Source organism: Equus quagga, chromosome 13 (genome assembly GCF_021613505.1).
Source record: "Equus quagga isolate Etosha38 chromosome 13, UCLA_HA_Equagga_1.0, whole genome shotgun sequence".
NCBI lineage: Eukaryota > Metazoa > Chordata > Mammalia > Perissodactyla > Equidae > Equus > Equus quagga.
In genome coordinates this window covers 101,679,599-101,701,936 of record NC_060279.1, presented here as the reverse complement: position 1 = coordinate 101,701,936, position 22,338 = coordinate 101,679,599, and the positions used below count along the sequence as shown (strand labels likewise).

General features: G+C 58.1%; 3 protein-coding genes across 7 annotated transcripts; 2 read left to right on the top strand and 1 right to left on the bottom strand.

Annotated features, from left to right (window-relative positions):
• Positions 1 to 41: 41 nt before the first annotated feature.
• LGI4 (leucine rich repeat LGI family member 4) lies at positions 42 to 9,459 on the bottom strand. The gene is made up of 9 exons (XM_046681225.1): positions 8,647 to 9,459; positions 8,155 to 8,226; positions 7,841 to 7,912; positions 6,310 to 6,381; positions 6,110 to 6,181; positions 5,715 to 5,884; positions 3,165 to 3,329; positions 2,564 to 3,069; positions 42 to 1,687 (listed from the first exon to the last, which is right to left on the bottom strand). Exons 1-9 carry the CDS (start codon positions 8,814 to 8,816, stop codon positions 1,373 to 1,375), a joined length of 1,614 nt encoding a protein of 537 aa, XP_046537181.1. The 5' UTR covers positions 8,817 to 9,459; the 3' UTR covers positions 42 to 1,372.
• Positions 9,460 to 12,903: 3,444 nt separating this feature from the next.
• FXYD1 (FXYD domain containing ion transport regulator 1) lies at positions 12,904 to 17,232 on the top strand. Of its 2 annotated transcripts, none has more exons than XM_046681337.1 (8): positions 12,904 to 13,058; positions 14,213 to 14,277; positions 14,739 to 14,771; positions 15,340 to 15,414; positions 15,773 to 15,809; positions 16,696 to 16,745; positions 16,931 to 16,982; positions 17,098 to 17,232. In XM_046681337.1, exons 2-7 carry the CDS (start codon positions 14,217 to 14,219, stop codon positions 16,951 to 16,953), a joined length of 279 nt encoding a protein of 92 aa, XP_046537293.1. In that variant the 5' UTR covers positions 12,904 to 13,058; positions 14,213 to 14,216; the 3' UTR covers positions 16,954 to 16,982; positions 17,098 to 17,232. The 2 variants fall into 2 exon arrangements, with proteins under 2 accessions (XP_046537293.1, XP_046537292.1); XM_046681336.1 differs by lacking the exon at positions 12,904 to 13,058 and adding an exon at positions 13,748 to 13,841.
• Positions 17,111 to 22,322, top strand: LOC124249849 (branchpoint-bridging protein-like). 4 transcript variants are annotated; one of them, XR_006891474.1, is made up of 4 exons: positions 17,111 to 17,548; positions 17,717 to 17,805; positions 21,478 to 21,545; positions 21,695 to 22,322. XR_006891474.1 is itself a non-coding variant. In XM_046681318.1 (3 exons), coding segments are annotated over exons 1-3 (528 nt in total). In that variant the 3' UTR covers positions 21,696 to 22,322. The 4 variants fall into 4 exon arrangements, 3 of the variants coding, with proteins under 3 accessions (XP_046537274.1, XP_046537273.1, XP_046537272.1); XM_046681318.1 differs by lacking the exon at positions 21,478 to 21,545; XM_046681317.1 differs by having other exon boundaries at positions 21,478 to 22,322.
• Positions 22,323 to 22,338: the final 16 nt, after the last annotated feature.

Genomic DNA, 22,338 nt, shown 5'->3' with positions numbered 1-22,338 from the left:
TGTGCTGAGTGCTGGCACAGAAGCTGGCACCTGAATCTCTTTGCCGGGAAAAACCCAAAGGCCTGTTCCTCTGTGACTTGGTGGATGGCATGGGGTCTGCCCTCTGCCTGCACGGCCACGGGAGCCACACGTGCAATTTAAAACTTTCTAGCAGCCAAATGGAGGCGACTTTTGAGAGTGAAGGGGGCTCTAACTAGACGCAAGGCTGGGACACTCAGGTGGACACGGGTACCATCCCAGGAAAACCAGGATAAAGGATCAACCTACCAGACATGGGTACCCAGATGGCGATAATAATAGTAAGACCCTGTGACCCTCCCACTTCCCCGGGACCCCACTTTATCATCGAAGACCCTTCCTAATACCCAAATGTCCCTGTAAGGACTTCAAATAATTTCCCATGATGCTCCCTAATAACACTGAAGGCCACATAGTGTGAAAACCTCCAATGCGCCTCAGACGCCCTTGAGCCCCCTCAAACCCAGTAAGACCGTCAAAGTGTCCCCATGAGCGACCCCATAAGAGGCCTAAAACTCTTCAAAATACCCCAAAATATCTCCCACCATGTCCGGAGACATGACTCCAAGGAGACCCACAGTACACCTGTGACCTCTCCCTAATAATGCCCTTATATCCCCCGAACATCCCCTGGGGCCCCCAGAACGCCAGCCCGCGCTCCTTAGAGACAGCGCAGCAGCGCCACCCTCCCCAGGCCCGCCCCTCCCCCTTTCCAGTGATCTCACGGCAACGGGGGGCGGGTGCACAGCGCGTTTATTGAGCTCACACACTTTCCGTCCTCCCCCCTGTCACCCACCGGGAAGGGAACCCGGGGTTCCCGGCACCAAATCTCCCTTTGCCGCCTATTCCCCGCGCACGCGCAGTGGGACGGCACGTCGGGCTTCCGCCTCGGCAGCAGACATGCGTACAAGCAGCAGAGGAGGTGAGCCAGACAGGCAGGGAAACCTGCCCAGCGACAGGTGACGTCATGGAGGCGGGCACTGAAAGCGATTGGCCGGATTGAGTTTAGCGGGGAGAGGAAAGCTCTCCCCTCCTCTGTACTTTCACCGGTACCGGGAGCGGTGGGAGTGGTTTGAGGGGGCGCTTCCAGACCACCTGGAGCTTTACACATTACCCGCGTCGTGACTTCCGTATTCCGCTCCGTGCAGTGCGCCCGCCTGAGCCCCAAGTCACCCCTGGTGGGGCATCTGCCCCCATGGAGGGGCAGCTCTTGCCTTGAGCTCGGTCTGTGGTCAGCATCTCACAGGACCAGGCGTCACCTCAAATGGGTCCAAGAGGCCAGTCAAGGAGGGTCCAGAGACCTAAGACTCCGCATGCCAGCCCCCATCAACCATGTTCAGGGTCCCGTCCGGTCTCAGGCGCTGAGGTCTAACTCGTGATGCTGGTAGATCTGTGTGGGGCCCTTGAAGCAAGCAGCGAAGAGGAAACGTCTGCCCGCCAGGGCGACGTGGGCGAAGGCCCGGGGAGCCACCAAGGCTGGGGGCCCCAGCTCCTGCAGCGGCTCCAAGAGCCCCTTGTCAGGCTCCAGGCGGAAGACCTGGCTGAAGGCAAAGTCGCTGCCCAGGATGGCCAGCTGGTCCCTGGCAATGAGCAGTGGCTGAAAGACGTGGGCACCCCGTGAGGGAAGCTGCTGCAGCAGGCGGAACATGGAGCCATCCCAGCGCATGACCTGCAAAGTGCGGCTGCTGGTCAGGGCCTGGGGTCCAGGAGGGTCAGGCCTGCCGGAAGTCCTCTAGGCTCCAGAGGACTTGGGACAGCTTGGAAACAGAGGCCTGTGGGCCCCCCCACTCCCGCAGCTTTCTCATCATGTCACCACCCAGCTGCTTGGCCACAAGCTTGGGGTCAATCTTGGCCCCTCTCTCTCCCTCACACCCCATGTAGCATCAGTCAGCAACGGAACGTGGCAGTTTCACCTACAATGTCTAGATCCCTCCCATCCGCCCTGGCCACACTCTGGCCCGGCCACAGTCACCTCCCTCTGGGACCCCCACAGCAGCCACCCCCCGGTCTCCCCCCTCTGCCCCTGCGCCCAAACACAGACGGCCTGTGCACATCTGAGTCAGGCTAGGCCTTCTAGGCTCAGAGTCCTGCCTCGGCTATACCTCGCTCCCGAAAGACAGGGTCTGCGGGGGTGAGCTGTCAGCCTTGCGGGTTCAGAGTGTGGTGTTTGTGGGTGAATGTAAGTCCTGGAATGTGTCAGTTACAGAGCCAGGGTTTAGGGGTACAATCTGAGTCTGGGGCCAGTGTCAGTGTGGGGGATGAGGAGTGGTTTAGGGTTATCCAGCCTTGAGGGGTTACAGTATTGGAGTCAGTGCTGGGGTGGGGTCAGAGTTCAAAGATCAGCACATTAGGTGGGGTAAGAGTTGGAAAGTCAGCCTGTGAGGTCAGGTCAGAATTTAGAGGCCAGTGTGCAAGGTGGTCAGTGCTGAAAGACCAGCCCACACCGGGTGGGCAGCGCGGAAAAGCCAGCCCTGAGTGGGAGCTGGTGGTGGGTGGGCCGGCCTGTGGCCTCTGCTGCCTGCCCCACCTGAGGGCCCAGCCTCACCATGGAGTCCCCGATGTAGCGTGTCAGGCACAGGAACACATCCCCGCCAGCCTGGAAGTGGTGTGTGGCGTAGACGTCCTCGGCCTCGGGGATGTCGGTGCGCCTCTCGAAGCGGCCCCCGGACCAGTGGAAGAGCACTGGCCGCTGCGAGGCCGAGGCCAGCAGCAGGTGGGGCCGGCCATCCAGCTCCAGGGCCTCGGCGTCCGTGTCCCGGTGCCAGGCGTGCAGGCTCTGGCGCGGGTAGAAGCCGGGCCCATCCCGGCACAGCAGCGTGGTGCTGCCCGCCTTTGAGGCATCGGCCACCACGAAGCAGGGCTGCTGGTCCAGCCACAGGGTCTCGGCGTCATTGGGCAGCAGCAGCTGCCGCGGGGCCAGGGCCTGCACGGGGGCCAGGCGGAGGCCAGGGCTGGGCCGGGCCCATAGCTGCGAGCCCCCCCACAGGCGGGCAGCCAGCACAATGAGACGTGCGCCCAGCACCAGCGGCTTGCAGGCCACCACCGAGGGCGCTGCAGGAGCAGGAGGGTGGGTCAGGCCGGCGGGCGGGTCACCCCCCAGCCCCTGGCGGGCCATGGGGAAGGCAGGAGGCTGGACGGGCACTCACCGGACAGCTCTTCCTCGGGCCGGAAGCGCTGCAGGCTGTAGTCCCAGGAGAGGATCAGGCAGCGGCCGGCAAAGGGCTGTGCCAGGACGATGTGGGGCTCCCCCTGGTAGGAGAAGGGCTCCACGCCCAGTGCCGACTCCCCGACCGTCTGGAACCAGGACAGCTCTGGGGGTGCAGGAGAGAGTCAGGCAGGCCCCGGGGACCCCAAGGGTCCTCATGGCCGAGCCTTGGTTTCACATCTCTGAAATGAGGACTGTCACAGTGTCCACCTCATAGGGACATAGGAATCTTTTTATCTATAGATGTATTAACGCACAACACCATGGTAAGACTTTATTTTCTAAGCTGCATGGCATCATCAAATAATTGCTTAGAAACAGCATATTTATTAATTCATTTAACTTCACAAGATTCCTGTGAAGGGCCTTCCATAGTAATAATATCCACTTTACAGGTGGGCAAACTATGGCTAAGTGGCACAGGCAGCCAGGTGCCCAGCACAATCCATCCTTCCCAACTTGTGGGAAATAGGATTGCAGTGGGCACAAAGCTGTCCAGCTGGGGGCCACATTGTCCCAGCCCCCCCCCCCCCCCCACCCCCGGAGTTAGGAGTGGCCACATCCAGACCAAGTTCCCAGTGGAACAAGAGCAGAGTGATGGGTGTAAGGCTGGCCCCATGGGCGTGAGGATGGCTCGTCCTGGCCTCGGTCTCTTCCCCTGCTCCCCATGAGCTGCAGATGGACGTGCTACAACTCGGCTTCAACCACAAGGATCAGGACAACGCCCAGGGGCTGCTCCGCTGGCCTGGGCTGCACATCAACCCCTCTGTTTTCTTTAATTCATGAGATTTTGAGCCTCTTTGTTATAGCAACTTGGCTTTCATGGTAGCAATGCGGGCGGTTGCCCAGCGCGGCGGTGGTGGAGCCAGGCGGTTGACTCCAGGTTATAACACTTCACTCTACGTGCCGCGCCCTGTTTCCAGGTGCCAGGGCTGAGGCAATGAACCAAGCCACCAAGGATGCCCACCCAAAGGAGGATCTTTTAATAACGTCCATCAAATTATCACCCTCTGCTCAAAACCCTCCATGGCTTCCCACAGCCCTCGGGGTAAAGTCACTCTCCTCTTTGTGGCTCTCAAAGCCCTGCACAGGAGGCCCTGGGCCTTCGGCCTCATCTGTGTCCTTCCCTTCTCTCACTCCCCCAAGCCAGACCTGCCTGCTTTTGATCTCTAAACAGGACAAGCTCTGTGCTGCCTCAGGGCCTTTACACTTGCAGTCCCCTTTCTCTAGCATCCCCTTCCCTCTGTACTTCACTTGCTAAATCCAGAGGCACCCCTTCAGGGAGCCCTCTCTGATGCCCCATATAAGGCAGGTCAATCTCCCCGATCACTCCCTGTGACTTATTGAATGTATGTCTCTCCACTCCCCCAGGACTGTGAGGCCAGGGCCCAGGGCTGGTCACCACAGTGTGCCTGTCACCTCTCACAGGACTGGGCACAGAGTGGACCTCAGCGAATGTTTGTTGAATAAATGAATAAAGAGTAAGCCCCAAGTTAAGGTCTCTTCTTCTCTGAGTCCCACAGACCAAAAATATGTCTTACGTCTCTTATCGTTAATATTATTAGTTATCATTATTATTTTTTTTTGAGGAAGATTAGCCCTGAGCTAACAACTGCTGCTAATCCTCTTCTTTTTGCTGAGGAAGACTGGCCCTGAGCTAACATCTGTGCCCATCTTCCTCTACTTTATATGTGGGATGCCTACCACAGCATGGCTTGCCAAACGGTGCCATGTCTGTACCTGGGATCCGAGCCAGCGAACCCTGGGCCGCTGAAGCAGAACATGCAAACCCAACAGCTGTGCCACCAGGCCAGCCCCATTATTATTAATATTTATATCAATAACATTATTAGTATAGATATTATTATAATGTATATTATTATTTATATTATCATTTAATGATAAAACATTATTAATAATATAGATTAGTATTATAATTTAATAATTATGATAATGATAATTCCCCCATCCCGACCACTCTGCGCTTCCCCCATCCCAGTCCCGGCCACGCTCGGGCATCATTCTCTGCCTTCCTCTGAACAGGGGGTTCTGAGAGGGCAAGACCCAGGCTGTCTTTATCACTGCCGTGCCCTCTGCTTTGCCCAGTAACCATAAAGTCACCAAAATATATTTATGGCAAAGCAAAATGATCATAGGAAGTATTTAGAAATAGTCAATTTTATATTAATAACAACAACAACGAGAGGGAACATTTAAAAGGGACTCCCGTCCCAGGTGCTGTGCCGACGCAGGCGTGGACAACATCACTGAATTCTCACAGCAATCCCATGGCACGATTTGTTACCCCCATTCTACAGATGAGGAAGCTGAGGCTCAGGGAGCCGACAGTGCTTGCTCAGGGTCTCACCGCCAGGAAATGTCAGAGCAGGGAGTGAGCCGAGCCCCTCAGCCCTGGCGGCCGTTCCCCCGACCTCCCACCTTCTCCTGGGAGCCCCTGCTGTCCCTCCCACCCTGCCGGGAAAGCCCCCACCTATGGCTCTGCACTTGAACGTCTTGGGGTCGAGGTGATGGAGCTGCATGTGGGCCAGGGCGGAGGGGCCGGCGCAGGCCCCAGTCCCCACGCTGGCGTTCACGGTGGGCATCCACTGTAGCAGCCAGAGGACGCGGCAGTCACACTGGAACGGGTTCCCGCGGAGGTCCCTGGGGCAAGAGGCCGGGGAGGGGCTGCGACCCGGCTTCCACCCCCTGGAGGCCACCTCCCCCACCCTTCCCCAGACAAGAGCTCAGGATGGGGCCCCATAGATGGTGTGAAAAATACGCAAGAACCAGCAATACTCATTTGTGCGGACCAAAACTGGGCACCAATATCTCCTCCCCTCTCAGACACTCCCAAACCCCCACCCGCCCAACCCCCTTGAGCCTCACACGTGAGTCAGGGTCTCCAGGCCTCGGAACAAGAATCTGGGGAGGGTCTCAAGGTGGTTATTGGCCAGGCTCCTGGTGGAGGGATAGAAGGAGGAGGAACCATCAGCAGCCACCAGGATGCCCTGTGTCCCTGGGTGACGGGGCGTGGGGTGATGTCAGGGGTTGGAGCAGTGGAGGGGCAGGGCCTGGGAGGCACGCACAGGTGTGTGAGTGAGCGAAGTCCTCTGAGAGCATTCTTAGAGATGGCGCCAATCTCATTGTCCTCAATGAAGCTGTGGAGGGAAGGTGGGGTGAGGGGAAGGCCCTCAGTGCCCTGCCGTGGCTCCACAGTGGTTGGGGGAACTCACCCCATAGAAGCCACAGGCCACTGGAATAGGCTGAATTCTTCCCCCCTCAGTGCTTTGCATAAACCCAGAGGAAGCCTCCCCCGAAAACTTTCCTCACCAAGGTCCCAGCGTACAATCCCGGGAGCCAAGAACTTGACCCTATGGTCACTGCCAACCTTATAATGAACACTATCACCCCATCACCATTACTGCCACCATGACCACTAACACCAGCACTGCCACCAATACTGCCACCACCATCCGTTATGACCAACCCTCAGGCCTCTACCACTGTCGTCAACCTTAGTACCAATAATTGCCATTATCACCATCACCATGCCATGCCACCACTGTCATCAACACTGCCACCATCTTTACAAACACCAACATCACAACCCACTCCCATCATCAATACCAACACCAACACCAACACTGTCATTACCAAACCCCACACCAGCAACACTGATAAACGTCACCAACAACACAGCCTCCATGATCAACACCAAAATGACTGCCACCATCATCACCAACACTACCACCGTTATCAAAAGCATCAGCATCAGCATCAGCATTGCCAACACCAACAACATCACCATGATGCCCAGCACTCACAACTTCACCCACCACCGGTACCACAACTGCCATGATTTTCATACATACCAACACCTCCACCATCACTGCCAAATCCAGTACCAACAACATTGCCATTACACCAACACTAACATTCTACCCACAGCCAACACCAACAGCAACACCAATGCATCATTACCAATGCCCACACATTGATAGTCATCACTAACACTAACCCTTCAAATTTCATTACCAGTATCAACAACAGCACCATTACCATTGAGTCCGCCATTTTCCTCAGCATCATCCCCACTTCATCATCCTCAATAACACCACCACTTCTCCATGAGCAGCAGCAACAGGATCACCACCACCAACATTATCATCACCAGCAACATCAGCACCAATGCCAGCACTGTCATCGTCATCACCACCACCACCATCAGTACCACCATCACCATCATCACTACCATCACCACCCAACTCAGAATTGTTTCCTGGTAATTTGAAACATTCCCTTGTCTCCGGCCTCTCTGCCCTCTCCCTGGCCTCCCATAAGTCAGGTAGGGCCAGAAACAGTCTTGGGTCAGCCAGGCCCTTTGTGGGTCTTGATGCACAGAGAGGTGAAGTGAGCAGGCCGAGGTTACACAGCTAAGAAGGAGCCCGGACCCCACTCATGAGGCCAGGCCTCTTGCACCTCCAGGAGAGACCCTTGTCCAGACACTTCCTCCCCAGGGCAACAAGCCCCTACCTGCCTCTGCTCTGGGAGCGACAGAGGGGCCACCGCTTCCGCTCCCGGGCCCCCATTCCTGCCCCATCCCCTGGCCTCACTCACAGGTACTGCAGGTGGGACAGGCCCGCAAACGCATCGTCCTCGATCACGGAGAAGGAGTTCGACGTGAAGAGGCTGGCGAGGAGGCAAGAAAGGAATTTTTCCAGAGTTGCTGCCCCGTCTCTGACATTTTAACCTTGGCCCCCACCCTCAACCCACATGGGCATGGTCACACACACATGTGCATGCCATGTAAGTAGGTGCATGGACACAGATGCTTCACAGACACACGCACACACACGTGCGCACACCCCCCAGGCACGTGCATGAACACCCCCTCCCTCGAGCTAGTCATCGCTCAGCCGGACCCCACTCACAGCAGGTGCAGGGTCGGCACCCTCAGGAAGCTGCCGGCCTTCAGCTGGGCCACTCCAGTCCTGACGAGTGAGCTGGGGACATGGGCAGTGGTGGGTCAGGAGGAAACCACTGTAAGGCTTCAGTCCCACCCCAGAGCCGTCTCCCCTCTGGGAGACTCTGCATGCCACCCTGACCCTGGTGTTTCTTCCCCACAACCCGGGAGACGGGCATTTGCCCCCTCATTTGGCAAGGAGCCCAGCAGCGCTCATTCCACCCCCTGGCTGGCCCTCCCCCCGGGCCCCTGGTGCCGCCCCTGACCTTTGGAATTTTCCCTCAGCCGCCTTCCAGATCCCAGAGGCCCCCTTTCAGGCATCCCAACATCCTTTGCTGCCCACCTCCCAAGATCCTGACGGGCGCCTGTTTCCTTGGGGCCCCTGGCATCCCGCCCCCAACCCCTGGGGTCCCGGGACTCCCATCCCCACCCTCAGGCCCCCGGAGGGCCTGACACTCACAGTGACAGCAGGCTCGGGGAGAAGTTCTCGGGCAGGTCCGGGGAGCCCTCACATAGGGCACTGTCTTTGGAGCAGGAGCAGCTCAGAGGACACTTTCCCTTTGGGGGTCTCCAGGCCGCCCCCACCCCCGCCCCTGCCAGCAGCAGCAGCAGAATGCCCGCCCCTCCCATGCCCCTCACCCCTGCGAGGCCCCGCTTCCCTCTGCCCACCCAGCTCCGCCCAGGTCGTGGCCACTACATCTCCCATGCCAGGTGCCCCTCCATCCCGCCGGCTGGCACGCTCCGCCGGCTTCTCTCGCCCCTTTCTCGATCTCTCGGTCCGTGTTTCTTCCTGTATCTCTTTGGGTCTAATTCTCTGTTTATTTCTCTTTCCCTCTCTGTCTCTCTCTTGTATTTCTGCCTCAGTGAGTTCGTCTGCTTCCCACTCTCTGTCTCTCTCTCCTTCTGTCTGTCTTTGTCTCTCTGTCTCTGTCTCTCTGTCTCTCAGTCTCTGTTGGCCTCTCTTTCTGTGTGTGTGTGTGTGTGTGTGTGTCTCCCTCTGTCTGGTGTCTTTATTTCTTGGCTCCCTACCCCCCCCTTCCCAGCTCTCTGTAAGTTTCTTTGCCTCCTCCCACGCCCCTTCTCCCAGGAGGTTTGGGAAAGGGACTCGCTGGGCACCGGGTGCGCCGGGCAAAGCAGGGTGAGAAGGATGAGGGGGTCAGAGGCCAAAGGAAGAGCAGCCCTGGGGAAGGACTGGATGGCCCCATGGGAGGGGAGGGGCCGCCGAGGGCTGGAGCCACTCCCAGCCAGCCCCCTCCCCAGATCCCCCAGTCCACCCCACTCAAGGAGTGTGAGGATGTCACTAGGGTGAGAACCAGATGGCTCTGTGGGCAGGAGGGGGGCGGGAGGAGAAAGCACAGGGGCTGGAGCCGGCCTGGCCACTCCCAGCCTGCCCCCTCCCCTGGTTCCAGGAGGGTGTGATGGGTGCTGTCACCAAGCCCTGGAGGGGCCAGTTCAGGGCCAGCTGCTCCCTCTGGTGGCCACACTCAACAGGGCAGCTGCCTCGTCCCAAAGCCGTAAACTCCCTTGCCGGCCCGGAAGTTAACCCCTTGAGTGCCCACCACCCTTTGGGGCAGGGAGCCACCCCAGCAGGAAAATGATGATGATGCCACCCGGTTGCTTGGCGTTGACTCTGCACCAGGCCCTGTCCTAAAAGTTCATCTGCTAGCTCATCGGGACCTCGCCACAGCCCCCTGAGGGTGACACTGTTATATGGCTATTTTACAGGTGGACATACTGAGGACAAAGGTCAAGTAACCTGTGGTCTAGGCTACCCCGCTGGGGCAGAGCCCAGGTGGCCGGCCCCAGGGCTGCTCCGGGTGCGTTTGCGTTCTTGCTCTGGAGATGAGAACTCACAGATACTGGCTGTTTTCGTTTGGACTGAGCTTTGAGCAATTTAGATAGATTCTGTCCATTAAATAAGAAAAATAAATCCATGATCCTTTTACCCAGCCTGAAATGGTAGAATAACCCCACTGGGCACTAACCGTGTGCCAGTCTTTACATGAATTTACTCAGTCCTCACGCCAACCCCGTGAGGTGGGTAGTACCACTAATCCCCACTTTACAGATGGAGAAACTGAGGCATGGGGAGGTTAAATGGTGCTGGACAGATCTAAACGCAACCGCTCTCCCCGGCCCCTGAGGGAGGGACACGGCCTCTCTTGCCGCCCCTGCATGCCAGGCAGACTTCAAGGAGAAGAGGCTCACCAGCACCAGCTCGGGCAGGGCGCACACATCTGGGTTCCAGGCCTGGTTCTGTGTGGCCTCAGGCAAGTCATTCGACCTCCCTGATCCTCAGTTTTCCCATCTGTCACATGGGGCGAAGGTGGCACCCCTTCCCAGGCATGTAGAGCCCTCCTGAGATGATGGGGGCCATGCCCCTGCTTGGGGCTCAGAGCAGGGTCGATGCCCCCAGTGGCCGCCAGGCCTGAGGGTGGTCTCTGGACTCCGTGCTTGTCCTGCTCTGAGACAGCTCTGTGGTCTGAGCTCGGCCTTCAGGTGACAGTCACCCTGGCTGTAGAGCAGGGGGACAAATTCTCTACAAGGTCTTTGAAAAGAGAAAGAGCTTAGTGCCAGGGACACAGAGGGGACAGAGGGGGCACAGACAGGCCTAAAGCCGTGCTCACAGGGTGGCCCGCCAGAGGGCTCCCACTCTCGTTTAGGATGAGAAGATGAGAAGGATGACAATGGCAATAATGATGATAGCTAAACTTTGTTCTGGTCACCTGTTGTGCGGCAGGCTTGTTCTCAGTGTTTTCTGTGGATCCTTCCAGGTACTCATCCCAGCCTCCCTCTGAGGGATCCTATTATCATCTCCATTTGACAGAAGGAGAAACAGCTCCAGAGAGGGTAAGCCATCTGCCCAACATCACACAGCACTCTGGAGCAGATGGCCCCCCAAGGGGAGGAAGCTGAGGTCCAGCTAGAGCTGGCCAGGGGCCCTCCCTGCTGGCACGCCTTGGTCCTCCCTCTCCGTCCCCAGGGCTGGACAAACACCGGGATTATCATTAACCAAGGCCTGCTGGTGACCTGGGGTGCAGGGCCCCGAGGGGCAGAGCTCGGGCAGACAGGCAGGAGGAGCTTTTCGAAGCCGCTGGGGTCCTCTGAGTCCATGTGCACACATGTATGAGTGTGTCAGGGCTTTGTCCATGCCTGGGCAGGAGTATGTGCCCCTCCTGACTCTGTGTCCTGCAGAGCACAGCTTCTGAGCCCATGGGGCTCTTCCGGGGCTGGGCGCAGCTTCTGTCCTTAACCACCAGGGGACCTTGGGAGAATTAGCTCCCCTCTACTAGACCTCGGTTTGCTTGTCTCTGAAATGGAGTTAATAATAAGATGATGGCCGCCAGCCAGAGGCCTCTGAGTCTGGCCCAGGGTTATACGTCCGACTGTTGTGATTTCTCCATTCTATAGGATGGGAAACTGAGGCACAGAGAGTCACATGGGCTGCTGAGGGTCACACAACCAGGAGTAGCAGAGCCCAGACCTGATCCCAGGCTTCTCTGACACCAGCGCCTGTGAACCTGGCTGCCCATGAGGACACCAGGTGTGTTGTCCTCGCGGGGGTCCTAGAGGCCGCAGGAGCTCAGGGAAGGGGGGCTTGGCAGTTAAACATGTCAACGCACGTTTGGTGGTGGTGTCTCTGAGCGTGGGCCTGTGTGTCTGTGATTGTGTGCCTGCTTGCCCGCACATGAGGGTGTGGACACAGTGCTTGTGTGTCTGTTTGGGCGGTTGTGTGCGAGAGTGGCTGGTTGTGTGGCTGTGTCCTTGACAGTGTTTCTGCTTCCCTGTGTGTGCATGAAAATGTGTGTGTGTGTCTGTGGACGTGTGTACACAGGTTGTGGGCCTTCACAGCTCTGAGACTGTGCAGGAGAGCTGGCTGTGTGTCTGCGCCTTCGAAGGTTTTTAGTGTGGCATGTGTGTATTGGTGTGTTTCTGTACAGCCATTTGTTAGTATGTCTTCACAAGAGTGAATATCTTTGTGACCACTTGTAAGAGAGGACAGTCGTGTGGCTGTGTCTTTGATTGTGTCTTGCACAAGCATCCATCTGAACGGCTGTGTGTGTGTGTGGTGTGTGAACACAAATGTGCTTGTGTCGGAGTTTTGTGACTCGTGTAAGAGATGCTGGCTGTGTATGTGTGTCTTTGGGTTTCTCTATGGGTGTGTTGTTCTGTGCGCGTCTGCCTCTGTGTTTGTATGTGTGTTCATATACGTATTTGCCTGGTTTGGTGCCTGTTTATCTGGGTCTTTGGGGTGGTGTGTGTGTGGTGCGCACCCCTGGGGGACCTCACAGCCAGCACCACACAACATACACACACATTGAAATGCCCCCAAAACAACCCTGTGGGGCTGACCAGGGCTCCAAAGAAGCCTGGGGTCAGGGGTCAGTGGGCTCCTAAGCACTCAGGCTGGGTGACCTTAGGCCCTGGCTGGGCCCAGTTCCCAGGGAGCAGTCAGAAAATCACTGACACTCACCCTCCCGCCCCAGCTCAGAAGATCTCTGAGGTGAGCGGAGGGGCACGTGTGTGTGTGTGTGTGCGCGTGTGTGCGTGTGTGTCTGCCATCCAGTCCTCCCTGCCAACTCTCTTCTTCCCAGCTTTCCCCAAACCGGCTGCCTACTGCTCCTCCGTCTGAGCCGAGAGAGTTAACCTAGCGGGCCAGGGCGGTCTGGGCTGGGGGCCGCCCCCTGGCCCCCCTCCAGCCCGGCTCCAGTTACAGCTGCTGGTTGGGGAGGGCAAGACTGGGGTGGGGCTGGGAGGGGAGACCGCTGGGGGCGGCGCGTCCAGCCCCGGGGCTGGGGGTCCAAAGTGCTCGGCCCCTGGGCACAGCCGGACGTTGGGGGCCTTCTTTCCGCAGGCGACAGCCTGATTGGGGTGAGCGTCCCCCGCCCTCCCCTCCAGGCCTCCCCCTGCGCCTGGCTGGGCCGCCTATTTTGGGAGCAGGAGTGGCCAGCCTGTGGCTTCCCAGGCAGGCCAGACCCAAGAGGAAGGGAGTGTGGTGGGAAGTTGGGGTTCCCCCAAAGGTGGGAGTGTGGGTGCCGCTCCTTCCTTCCCTGCGGCTCCGTGTGCACCCCGGCTGGGTGTGGGTTTTGGACACTCACGTGTGTAGGGCCGGTTGCGTGACTGTGTGGGGGCACCAGAGGCCCAGATGACGAGTAATGTGTGCCTGTGTCTCCACCCTACGTCCTGCTCCAACCAGAAGTTGGGGGAGTGGGCGTTGTCTCCATTCTAACCCCACTGCGTGTGTGTGACTGTGTGTCCGTCCCTGCCCCTGGCATCTGTCTTCTGTCTCTCAGCCGCACCGGCCTGGGCCTCCTGTCACCCGCCCGGTGGTGTCTGCTCGGGAAAGATGTCACCAGAGCCGGGCGGAGGAGCTGTTTTTCCCTTCTCCCATTGCTTCCAGGAGAGCAGCAAGGGTGGCCTTTCCCACGGGGACAGCCTGTGGCACTGTGGCAGCCGGGCCTCACCCCGCAGGGCTGGGCATGACCCCCGAGTGGGGGAAGGAAGGCTGTTGCCATGGTGGCCTGTGCGAGGCAAATTCCTCCAGGGTGAAGTGGGAGATATTTTTACCCCGGGGGCAGGCAGAGAGCGGGCCGGCCGCTGAGGGCAGGAGAGCGGGGATATCGCAGACATAATGAGGCTGTGGTGTGCGCGCAGGTGGGCCCTTGGGCGTATCCTGGCCGTGTCATCCCTCACGGGGTGTCTGTCTCTCCACCGTGGGGTGTGGCACCTTGCTTTCCCCACTAGGGCAGCTGTGGGGATTCTGGGGCCTGCTGCGGGGAGGCCCCCGTGGACGGTGTATGTCTCACCCCTGTCCTTGCTGTCATGTGACACCCATCATGTGGGTTGTTTTAGTGACACTGTGTCCCCATGAAGCAGAGGGTACCCCTGTTTCTTGGGGTGGCCAAGCTGGATGACAGAGGCTTTTGGAATTAAGTCCTTCTACTGTCTCTGACTTAACCCCTTGGGTTCAGGCCCCAGTGGTGGAGGGACGAGGGTACAAATTTCCTGACCTTTGGTGTTCCCAGGACAATGGCATCTCTTGGACACCTCTTGGTTCTCTGTGTGGGTCTCCTCAGCATGGCCAACGCAGGTGAGTCTGGGGGAGGGAGCCCACCACCCACCTCACCCCCAAGGGTGGCAGGGGTGAGGGAAACCTGGCAAGAGAACCGAGTTGGGGACTTCAACCTAAACTGAGTTAGTTGAGGCACCAGGAAACTGGGGCTCCCACATGCAGTCCAGTCACAGGCTGGTATTTAGGGGAGGGGATCAGGCAAAGGTGGGCGATGGGATGGTGGCCAGCTTCCCATGAAGGATGGAATCTTAGCCTGTAATAAGAAGGGGAGCTGGGGCAGTCAGGTGCCCCTTGTCCCTCTCGGGACAGTGCAGAGGGTCCAGGTAAGAGCCAGAGAGGGTGGGCCGCCTGCTCAGGGTCCAGTCACCCCCAAACTCTCAGCCCAGGAAGGTAAAGCCCCAAGAGGGTCACTTTATGCCCCTCCCTGTCCAGGATCCCAGGATCCCAGGAAGCATCCTGATCTCTCTCTCTCTTTCCAGAAGCTCCACAGGAACATGATCCATTCACCTATGGTGAGGGAGGGGCATCCATCTTTGGGAGTTGGGGAGTGGGGTTTGGGTTTGCCTGTCCTGTCCTCATTCACTCTCTCGCTCTTTCTCCCTCTCTCCATGTCTCTGACCCCCAGTGTTTATATCTCTGTCACTCTCCTTCTCTCTCTTTCCCTTGATCTGGCTCTCTGACTGTCTTGATCTCCTCTTGTCTGTCTGCTTCTCTCTGTCTCTTTCTGTGTGTCTGCTTCCTTATTTGATCTCTCCCTGTCTCTCTGATTCTTTCTCTTTCTCCTTTTACCTCTCAGTATCTCATTGCCCATCCTCTGCTGCCTTCTGCCCTTTCTCTCCTCCCTGTTCCCCTCAGCCTCTCCATCACCCCCCTTACTCCCTGTTTCCTCTCTGCCCTGCCCAGCTTCTCCCCTCCCTTTCCCTTCCACCCTCTCCTCTCTCTAATCTCCCTTCTCCCTCCTCCCACATCTGCTCCATCCTCTCATTGATTTCCTTCCTCCTTCCCCTCCTCCCCATTCTGCCCCTCTCCGATCCTTCCTCCTCCCCTCCCTGCCCTCACTGTTCTCCTTGTTGCCCGTAGACTACCAATCACTGCGGATCGGAGGCCTCATCATCGCCGGGATCCTCTTCATCCTGGGCATCCTCATCGTCCTGAGTGAGTACCCCCGACCCCACCGCCTCCAGCCCCTCTGCGGGTTTCCGCCCCAGCTCCGCCCTGTTCCCGCCCCGCTTCCAACCTCGCCGGTATCCCCTCGGCCTCGCCTCCGTTCCCGCCCCGCCCCCGTCTCCCTCGGCCCCGCCCCTGTCTCCCTAGGCCCCGCCCCTGTTCCCGTCCTGCCCCATCTCCCTAGACCCCGCCCCTATTCCCGCCCCGCCCTATCTCCATAGGCCCCGCCCGCGGCCCCGCCTCTACCCCGCGGCCCCGCGGCTCGCAAGCTCCAGCTGGAGCACGAGCGCCGCGCCGCGCCCGCTGGGAGCCGACGCTCAGCCCGGTCCTCCCCTTCCCCCCACAGGCAGAAAGTGCCGGTGCAAATTCAACCAGCAGCAGAGGTAGGAGGCCCTCCGGCCCGCACTCACCTACTCCCGCTCCAGAGGGGCGCTGGGGGTGAGCCAGAGCCCCGTGCGCAAATCTGCATTAAGCGCCTACTACGTGCCTGGCCCCGAGGCGGGCGCTGGGACCCAGCCGCGCCTTCACCGCCGCCGGCCTGGCTGAGCTCCCAGCCTAGCGCGGGCGGGGGCCGTGGGTTCCAACAACCCCACGAATGTAAAATCACAAAGCGTGGTAAGCGCTGCAAAGGAAAGAGCCGGGCGAAATGAGATCACCTCACTTGCTGGCCCAGTTTAGCTCGGAGTCCTATTCCTAGCTCTTTGATTCATCTTTAAATAAAAATTTAAAGCCCAGGCGGAGTATGAATACCTTCTCCAAGTTAAAGCAATTAGAGATGTTTTTATAAATAATAGCTAATACTGGTTGGGTGTGTCCTCCGTGCCAGATACTGTCTGACTGTGTGTTATCTTAGTGACCCCTCCCGCCACGTCTATGAGGTAGGTGCTGCTCTCAGCCTCATTTTACAGATGAGCAAACCGAGGCACGGGAGGTGAAGTCACTAGCCCAGGATCACTCGGCTAGAAGACGAGGATTCTGGGTTTCTAACCTAGGCCGTCCCTGGGTAGGGTGCCCCCAAGTCCCTTTGGTCATCCCTCCCCCGCCAGCTCCCAGTCCCTTCCCCCAGGCACTCGGCACTCGGGAGATGCTCCCTGTCACCGCGTGGAGCGCCTCCCGCCACGCCCTGAACCTGCTCCTGGGGGCGCCGGCTCCTCGCCCACCGCTGGGCCTCGGGACACAGGTCTATGAAACGAGGCTGCCCTGGGCATTCGGGGAGCGGCCGCCTCTCTCCTTTTCCATCCCCAATTCCTTCTGCCTCTCCTTTCCCAGGACTGGGGAACCTGATGAAGAGGAGGGAACTCTCCGCAGCTCCATCCGCCGTGAGTTTGGGGAGACGTCGGGTGTTTGGGGGTGAGGGACGTTTCCGAGAACCCCTTTCCTGGCCCTCCTTGGCTGCGTGGAGGGAAGGGCTTGGTCTGAAACCCGAAGGCGGGGAGTTCCCCCGCTGCCCACTCCACAGCAGCAGTGTGACTCCCTGACACCCGAACTCTCTGTGTCCCCCCAGGTCTGTCCACCCGCAGGCGGTAGAAACAGCTGGCGCGATGGACCCCAGCCAGGTCCTGAACTCTGACTGGGCTGCGGGAGCTAGTGAGGGGGAGGAGGGGGCGGGGGGCTGGGGGCTGGGGGGTGGCTGGAGGGCTCTCCTGCCTCTCACCCGTTTCACCCCCATAGGATCCCCTGGCACATGACGCCTCCCACCCAGCCCCGAGCGCCCACCGCCACCAGGACTGTCATCTTCCCGAGCCCTGCCCCCACAGACTCGTCTCTGCCGCCCAGACTTCCAATAAAACATGCTTTCTCTCCTGACAGCGCTTTGTGGATCTGTCGGTCCTTCTGCGCGAAAGCCCAGGCGCCCCCTTGGCCCCGGCAGGGGGCGCCCCCACCCTTGGGGAAGGGGCGGGGACGTCGGCGGTGGGCGGGGGCGGGGGCGGGGGTGGCCTGGACGGGGGCGGGCTCTCCGGGCACCCATTGGCTACCGCCCCCCAACACCAGGGCTCCCCCCATCTCCCCCGACATCAGTCGGTCCCGCTTCCAGCTGCTGCAGCCGCGCCTTCACAGCCTCGGCGTCCAGCCGCCTCTGCTCCGGCCGGCATGGCGACCCCGACCCAGGCCACCACAGAGGGTGAGCGTCGCCTGGGGAGAGGGCGCAGGGGGGCTCTGGTACTGGAAAGGGGGGCAGTGGGGAAGGGGGTGTCTGTCCTTCCTATGGGCGGAGGCCCCTGCAGTGCACCCCTTGGCGCCCCTCCGGGCATCTTTGACACCCCCTCCCGGTGGTGTCGTTCCTGTGCAGGACCCGCGGTTGGAGAGCAGCAGTCCCGGGAGAAAGGATGCTGGGACCGGTAGCTATGGCAACCGGGTGGCTGGTCCTGCACAGCAGTGGTAGTGGATGGGAAAAGATGTGCTTCGAGGGTGGGAGCGGGTGGTTCTGCGGCCGCAGAGGTTCTCGCAGATTTCGGGGGTCCCTGGGGTGAGTAAGGGGAGGGGGTCCATATCCTTCTTTTTTCTAGCGCTGGCTCTTATGGTGGGTGTTTAATCCCTGACAGCAGGTGCGGCGAGAAGCAGGGAGAAAGAGGGAAAAACAGGGAGAAGGATAGCTGGGGGAAGTGAGAGAGAGAGATGGAGAGAGACAGTAAGAGAGGGACACAGAAAGGAATATAGAAAGACACTGACTGAGAAAGCCTGAAAGAGACAGAGAGATGCCAAGAGAGACAGGAGACTCAGAGTCAGAGACACAAAGAGAGACCCAGAGAGAAAGACGGACGGATGTGAGATTCAAAGAATGAAGGGGAGAGGCAGAGAGCAACAGAGATGCAGAGAAAGAGAGAGAGGAAATGAGAGACTGAGAGACAGAAGGACTGAAGCAACTATGGAGAGGGAGGCATCGAGAAAGAGAGGAGGAGAGAGAGAGATGGACCCACAGCACCAGAGAGAAATAGAAGGAAGGGCAGCACAGGGTGCGGCCAGACCACTGCAGTAAGCCCCCATGGGCAGGAATGGGGGGACCCTCCTTTCCGCCCAACATCAGGGGTGTCGATTTGTCTGGAGGTGCACTTGCGTGTGCACACAGATGCCCCTTCCCACCGCCATCCAGCCGCGCGGTGATGTCCATTTCCCTCCCAGTAACCCAGTTGTACACCCATTCAACACTGGCTCCCCTGACAGCCCCTTCCCTGTGCCTGTTTCTGCAGAGGAGCAAGGAAAGGATGCTTTACTGGGGGGGGGGGGGGGATGGGGAGGGTTTCCAGCACCAAGAGCAGGGCCAGGGGATAGTCCAGCGCTGCTGAGGAGCCCCTGGTGGTGAAGGGAACCCCAATTCCACCCCGGTCTCTCCTTCCCTGCCCCCTTTCTTGCTGGGCGGGGGCTGCTGCACTGAGCCATATCTGCAGAATTTGAAGCAGGGCGGGGTGGGGGGGCTGCAGAGGCTGGAAGCTACCCTAGGGAGAGGGGGCAGGGCTGAGCCAGCAGGCCTGGCGGGAGCCCAGAGCTGCTTTTCGCAGAGATGGTGGTTAGCAGGATCGATGGCAGCAGACGGGCAGAGGTGGGAGGACAGATGCTCCCCGCACCTTTTCCCCAGTCATAGCACGAGAGGGGACCGCAGGTCTCAGGAACCCCGGGGGGAGGAAAAGCATGTTAGGTGTTGCAAACGCTTGAGGAAACTAATTAATGGACTGTTGGGGGAAGGAAGTGAAGGCTCTCCCCACCCTGTCAGTGAGCAGGAGGGAGAGTTGGGGACAAACAGAAAGGGGAGGTGTGGGCATAACTGGGCCTGGGCCCCTATCCCTGAGAAGGACCCTCGGCTTGGCCAGAAGCCAGCCCTGCAGGGGCAAGAACAGGAGGTACAAAGGGAGCAGAGGAAGTCCAGATTGGCCCCAAGGTTAGAAACCCAACCCTCAAGCCCCACACAGGACCCCACCCAGCCTGGGGCGGGGGGGGGGGGGACCCATCACCTCTCTTCACCTCTGGAGATGCCCCAGTTGCCGTAGCAACCACCTCCTTCCTGTTGTCTCCCTGGCAACTGGCCAGAAGTAGTGCACATTCCTTCTCCTGCCTCTTGGCTCCACCCTTAGCCCAGCCTTGCCCTGAGGACCCAGATTACTGGGCAGCAGGGACCAGAAGAGGAACTTCTGCATGGAGCTGGAGCACCTAGGGAAGAACAGAGGAGGATTCTGGGACAGGCGCTCACCCAGTGGGCTCCCGATGGTTTGGGAAGGTAGGGTGTGTGGAAACGCAGGAGGCAAAAGCAGGATATCCAACTGGTCCACCTCTGATGCAGCCTCCTGCAGCCTGGCTGGAGGCTGCATCATATTCATTCATTCATTCATTCATTCGCTCTTCTTTTCATTTATTCTAAAAAACTTCTTTGAAAGACTTTTATAAATGCCAGGATTAACAGCAGAGATGAGTTAAGCAAATTTGCTCCCCATCTGCTGGGGGAGCTGAGATAGAGCGCAGATGACTCTCCAACAGTGTCTCCCCATCTGGAGCTTTCGAGTACCACCTTCATGACGTATGCCCTATCCAAATGTTACCCACACTCGTATTTATTTAATATGTTTCCCTCAAAAGATTAACTTTTTAAAAACTCAATTAGCCTTATTTTATATCACCAGCACAAAGGAAAAATCAGGATTTTTTTGCCTTAAATTGAAGGCAGGTATAAAAAGGATCTTAAACAAGTGACTTCACTTTTTGGGGCCTCAGTGTCCCTCTCTGGTGGAATGAGGATGAAGATGCCACCTGTCTCAGGGAGCTCCTTGAAGAGGAAGTGTGTTAATACCTGCGAAGTGCTTAGAAGAGAGGCTGACAGGGAGTCAGTGCCATCAAATGCCGGTTAGATAAGTAAATAAAGGAGAAAACCTGACAATGCCGCAAAATTCTGCTTAGGTATTGTTGCCTGCTGAAGACCCTGAGCCCAGGACCTGTTTTCAGTTGGGTAGAGAGGAGATTAACAAGGGCTGAAAGGTGTTAAGGACACATCACCACCCACTAGGGACCACGGACTGCGGAGGGCGCCCTTACCCATGTGTGGCTCAGTGTGGCTCAGGGTCCGGCCCAGGTGCCCGCTGTGCTGGTCAGTTCAGGCTAGAGCACGCCACGATAACGAATAGCACGCAGCATCCCATGGCTTCTGACAACCAAGGTGTATTTCTCACTTACACTGTACGTCCATCTCAGGTCGACCAGGAGCCTCTGCTCACCAAAGGAAGCTGGAGCAGCTCCCACCTTGAACATTCATGTCACCTGGCCCAGGGCAAAGAGAGCTCTTGCATGGGCACTGAAATGCTCCAGCCTGGAAGTGACAATGACACTTCCACTCACGGTTTATTGGCCAGAATTAGTCACATCCCTCCCCCACCCAACACACACACACATCCTTTCTGGAGCCTAGAGGGGGGAAGGAGACTAGTGACAACATGTAGCACCGCCCTGGCCCTCCTGGTCCCTGCCCCCCCAACACACACACAAGGGTGCACGCTTTGCAGAATTCTGCTCTAGACAAGACAGAACGTACCGAGAGCCATCAGGGGCATTAGGGAGCCACCAGGATGGGCTCCTTGAATGGGAAGGACGTTCTGAGCTCTCCTGACGATGGTTCAGGACAGGGAGTGGGAGTGGGGAGAAGCAAATCCACAGACACGCCCGCATTCTACCCTCACGGTAACATTTATGAAATCAGGGCGAGTCTTCTAATGACGGGTGTGTTGCGTGGCACAGTTACGCGCATGTTCACGCAGGTACACACACGGGGAAAGCTATCACAAAATCAATTTTGAATCTTAAAACCAATGGTGTCTTAGAAATCAGTAACGTAGGATATATTACATAAGATAAGATAGGGTATTTTACAGGACAGCCCCCGGTGCTGGATCTGGGGACAGGAGCCAGAGGCCGAGAGCAGTAGGCTCAGTGCCTGCCTTGGGGGACTCTTGGATGACTGAGGGGTTTTAGGGGGTGTTCAGGGAAAGCTGATATCCTTAGCATCCCACCAGTGGGACTGGAGTCTGTTAACCCCCAGCATCAGAAGCAAAGGCGTGTGGATGTGTTTTTCAGGAAATGAGTCCACAGCTTGCATCAACCTCCACAGAGAACTAGGACCAGGACTGCCATAGTGTGGTTGGGTAGGTTGTGCACTGCACAAGGGAAATTACCACCCAATGGAGTGAACGGGGACTAGAATCCAGCCTATGCTCCACTCCTCAAGCTTTGTGTCCTGCCAGGAGGCCATATCATCCAGAGCAAGGGGTCTCTTTATCTGATTTCTACACAGAAACCGTTGAGCAGGTGGCCCCATCTGGATCCTCAAGAATGTTAAGAAACCCAGGGTTGAAACATTTCTTTCCCTCTCTGTCTCTCTGCCTTCCTTCCACAGCTCCTCAGGAACCTGACCCATTTTACTATGGTGAGTGGCGGATTCAGTGATGAGGGCACCCCGGGGCTGGATGGAGGGTGGCTGTAGATCCCCACAGATCACTGCTGGAGTGGCTTCAGCTGTGGCTACCTGGCACATGCTGGGCCACTGGCCATGTGATCACACTGATGCTGTTCATAGCACCTGGGCCCGTGGAGGGCAGAATCAGACTTGGGGGGTACCTTCTCTGGGCCCCCCCAAGCTTCCCAGGACTCCAGGCTGGTGCTCTGGGGTCATCAGAGAGGGAAATAACTCAGGTCAGGCCGCCTGGATTTGAATCCTGGCTTAGCCACTCACTAGCTGTGTGGCCTGGAGTAAGCAACTTTGCCTCTCTGGACCCTTCTGTAAATAAGAGATAGTAATAATAGTTCTCACCTGTGAGGCTTGTGGGAGAGATTTATTTGGAGGATGCTCTTAAATCGTCCCCACAGCACTGAAGCTCAGAGAAGTTACCCCCAGGTCTGGCAGACCTGCCCCAGTTCCCTCTCCAAGCCCTCCCCCCC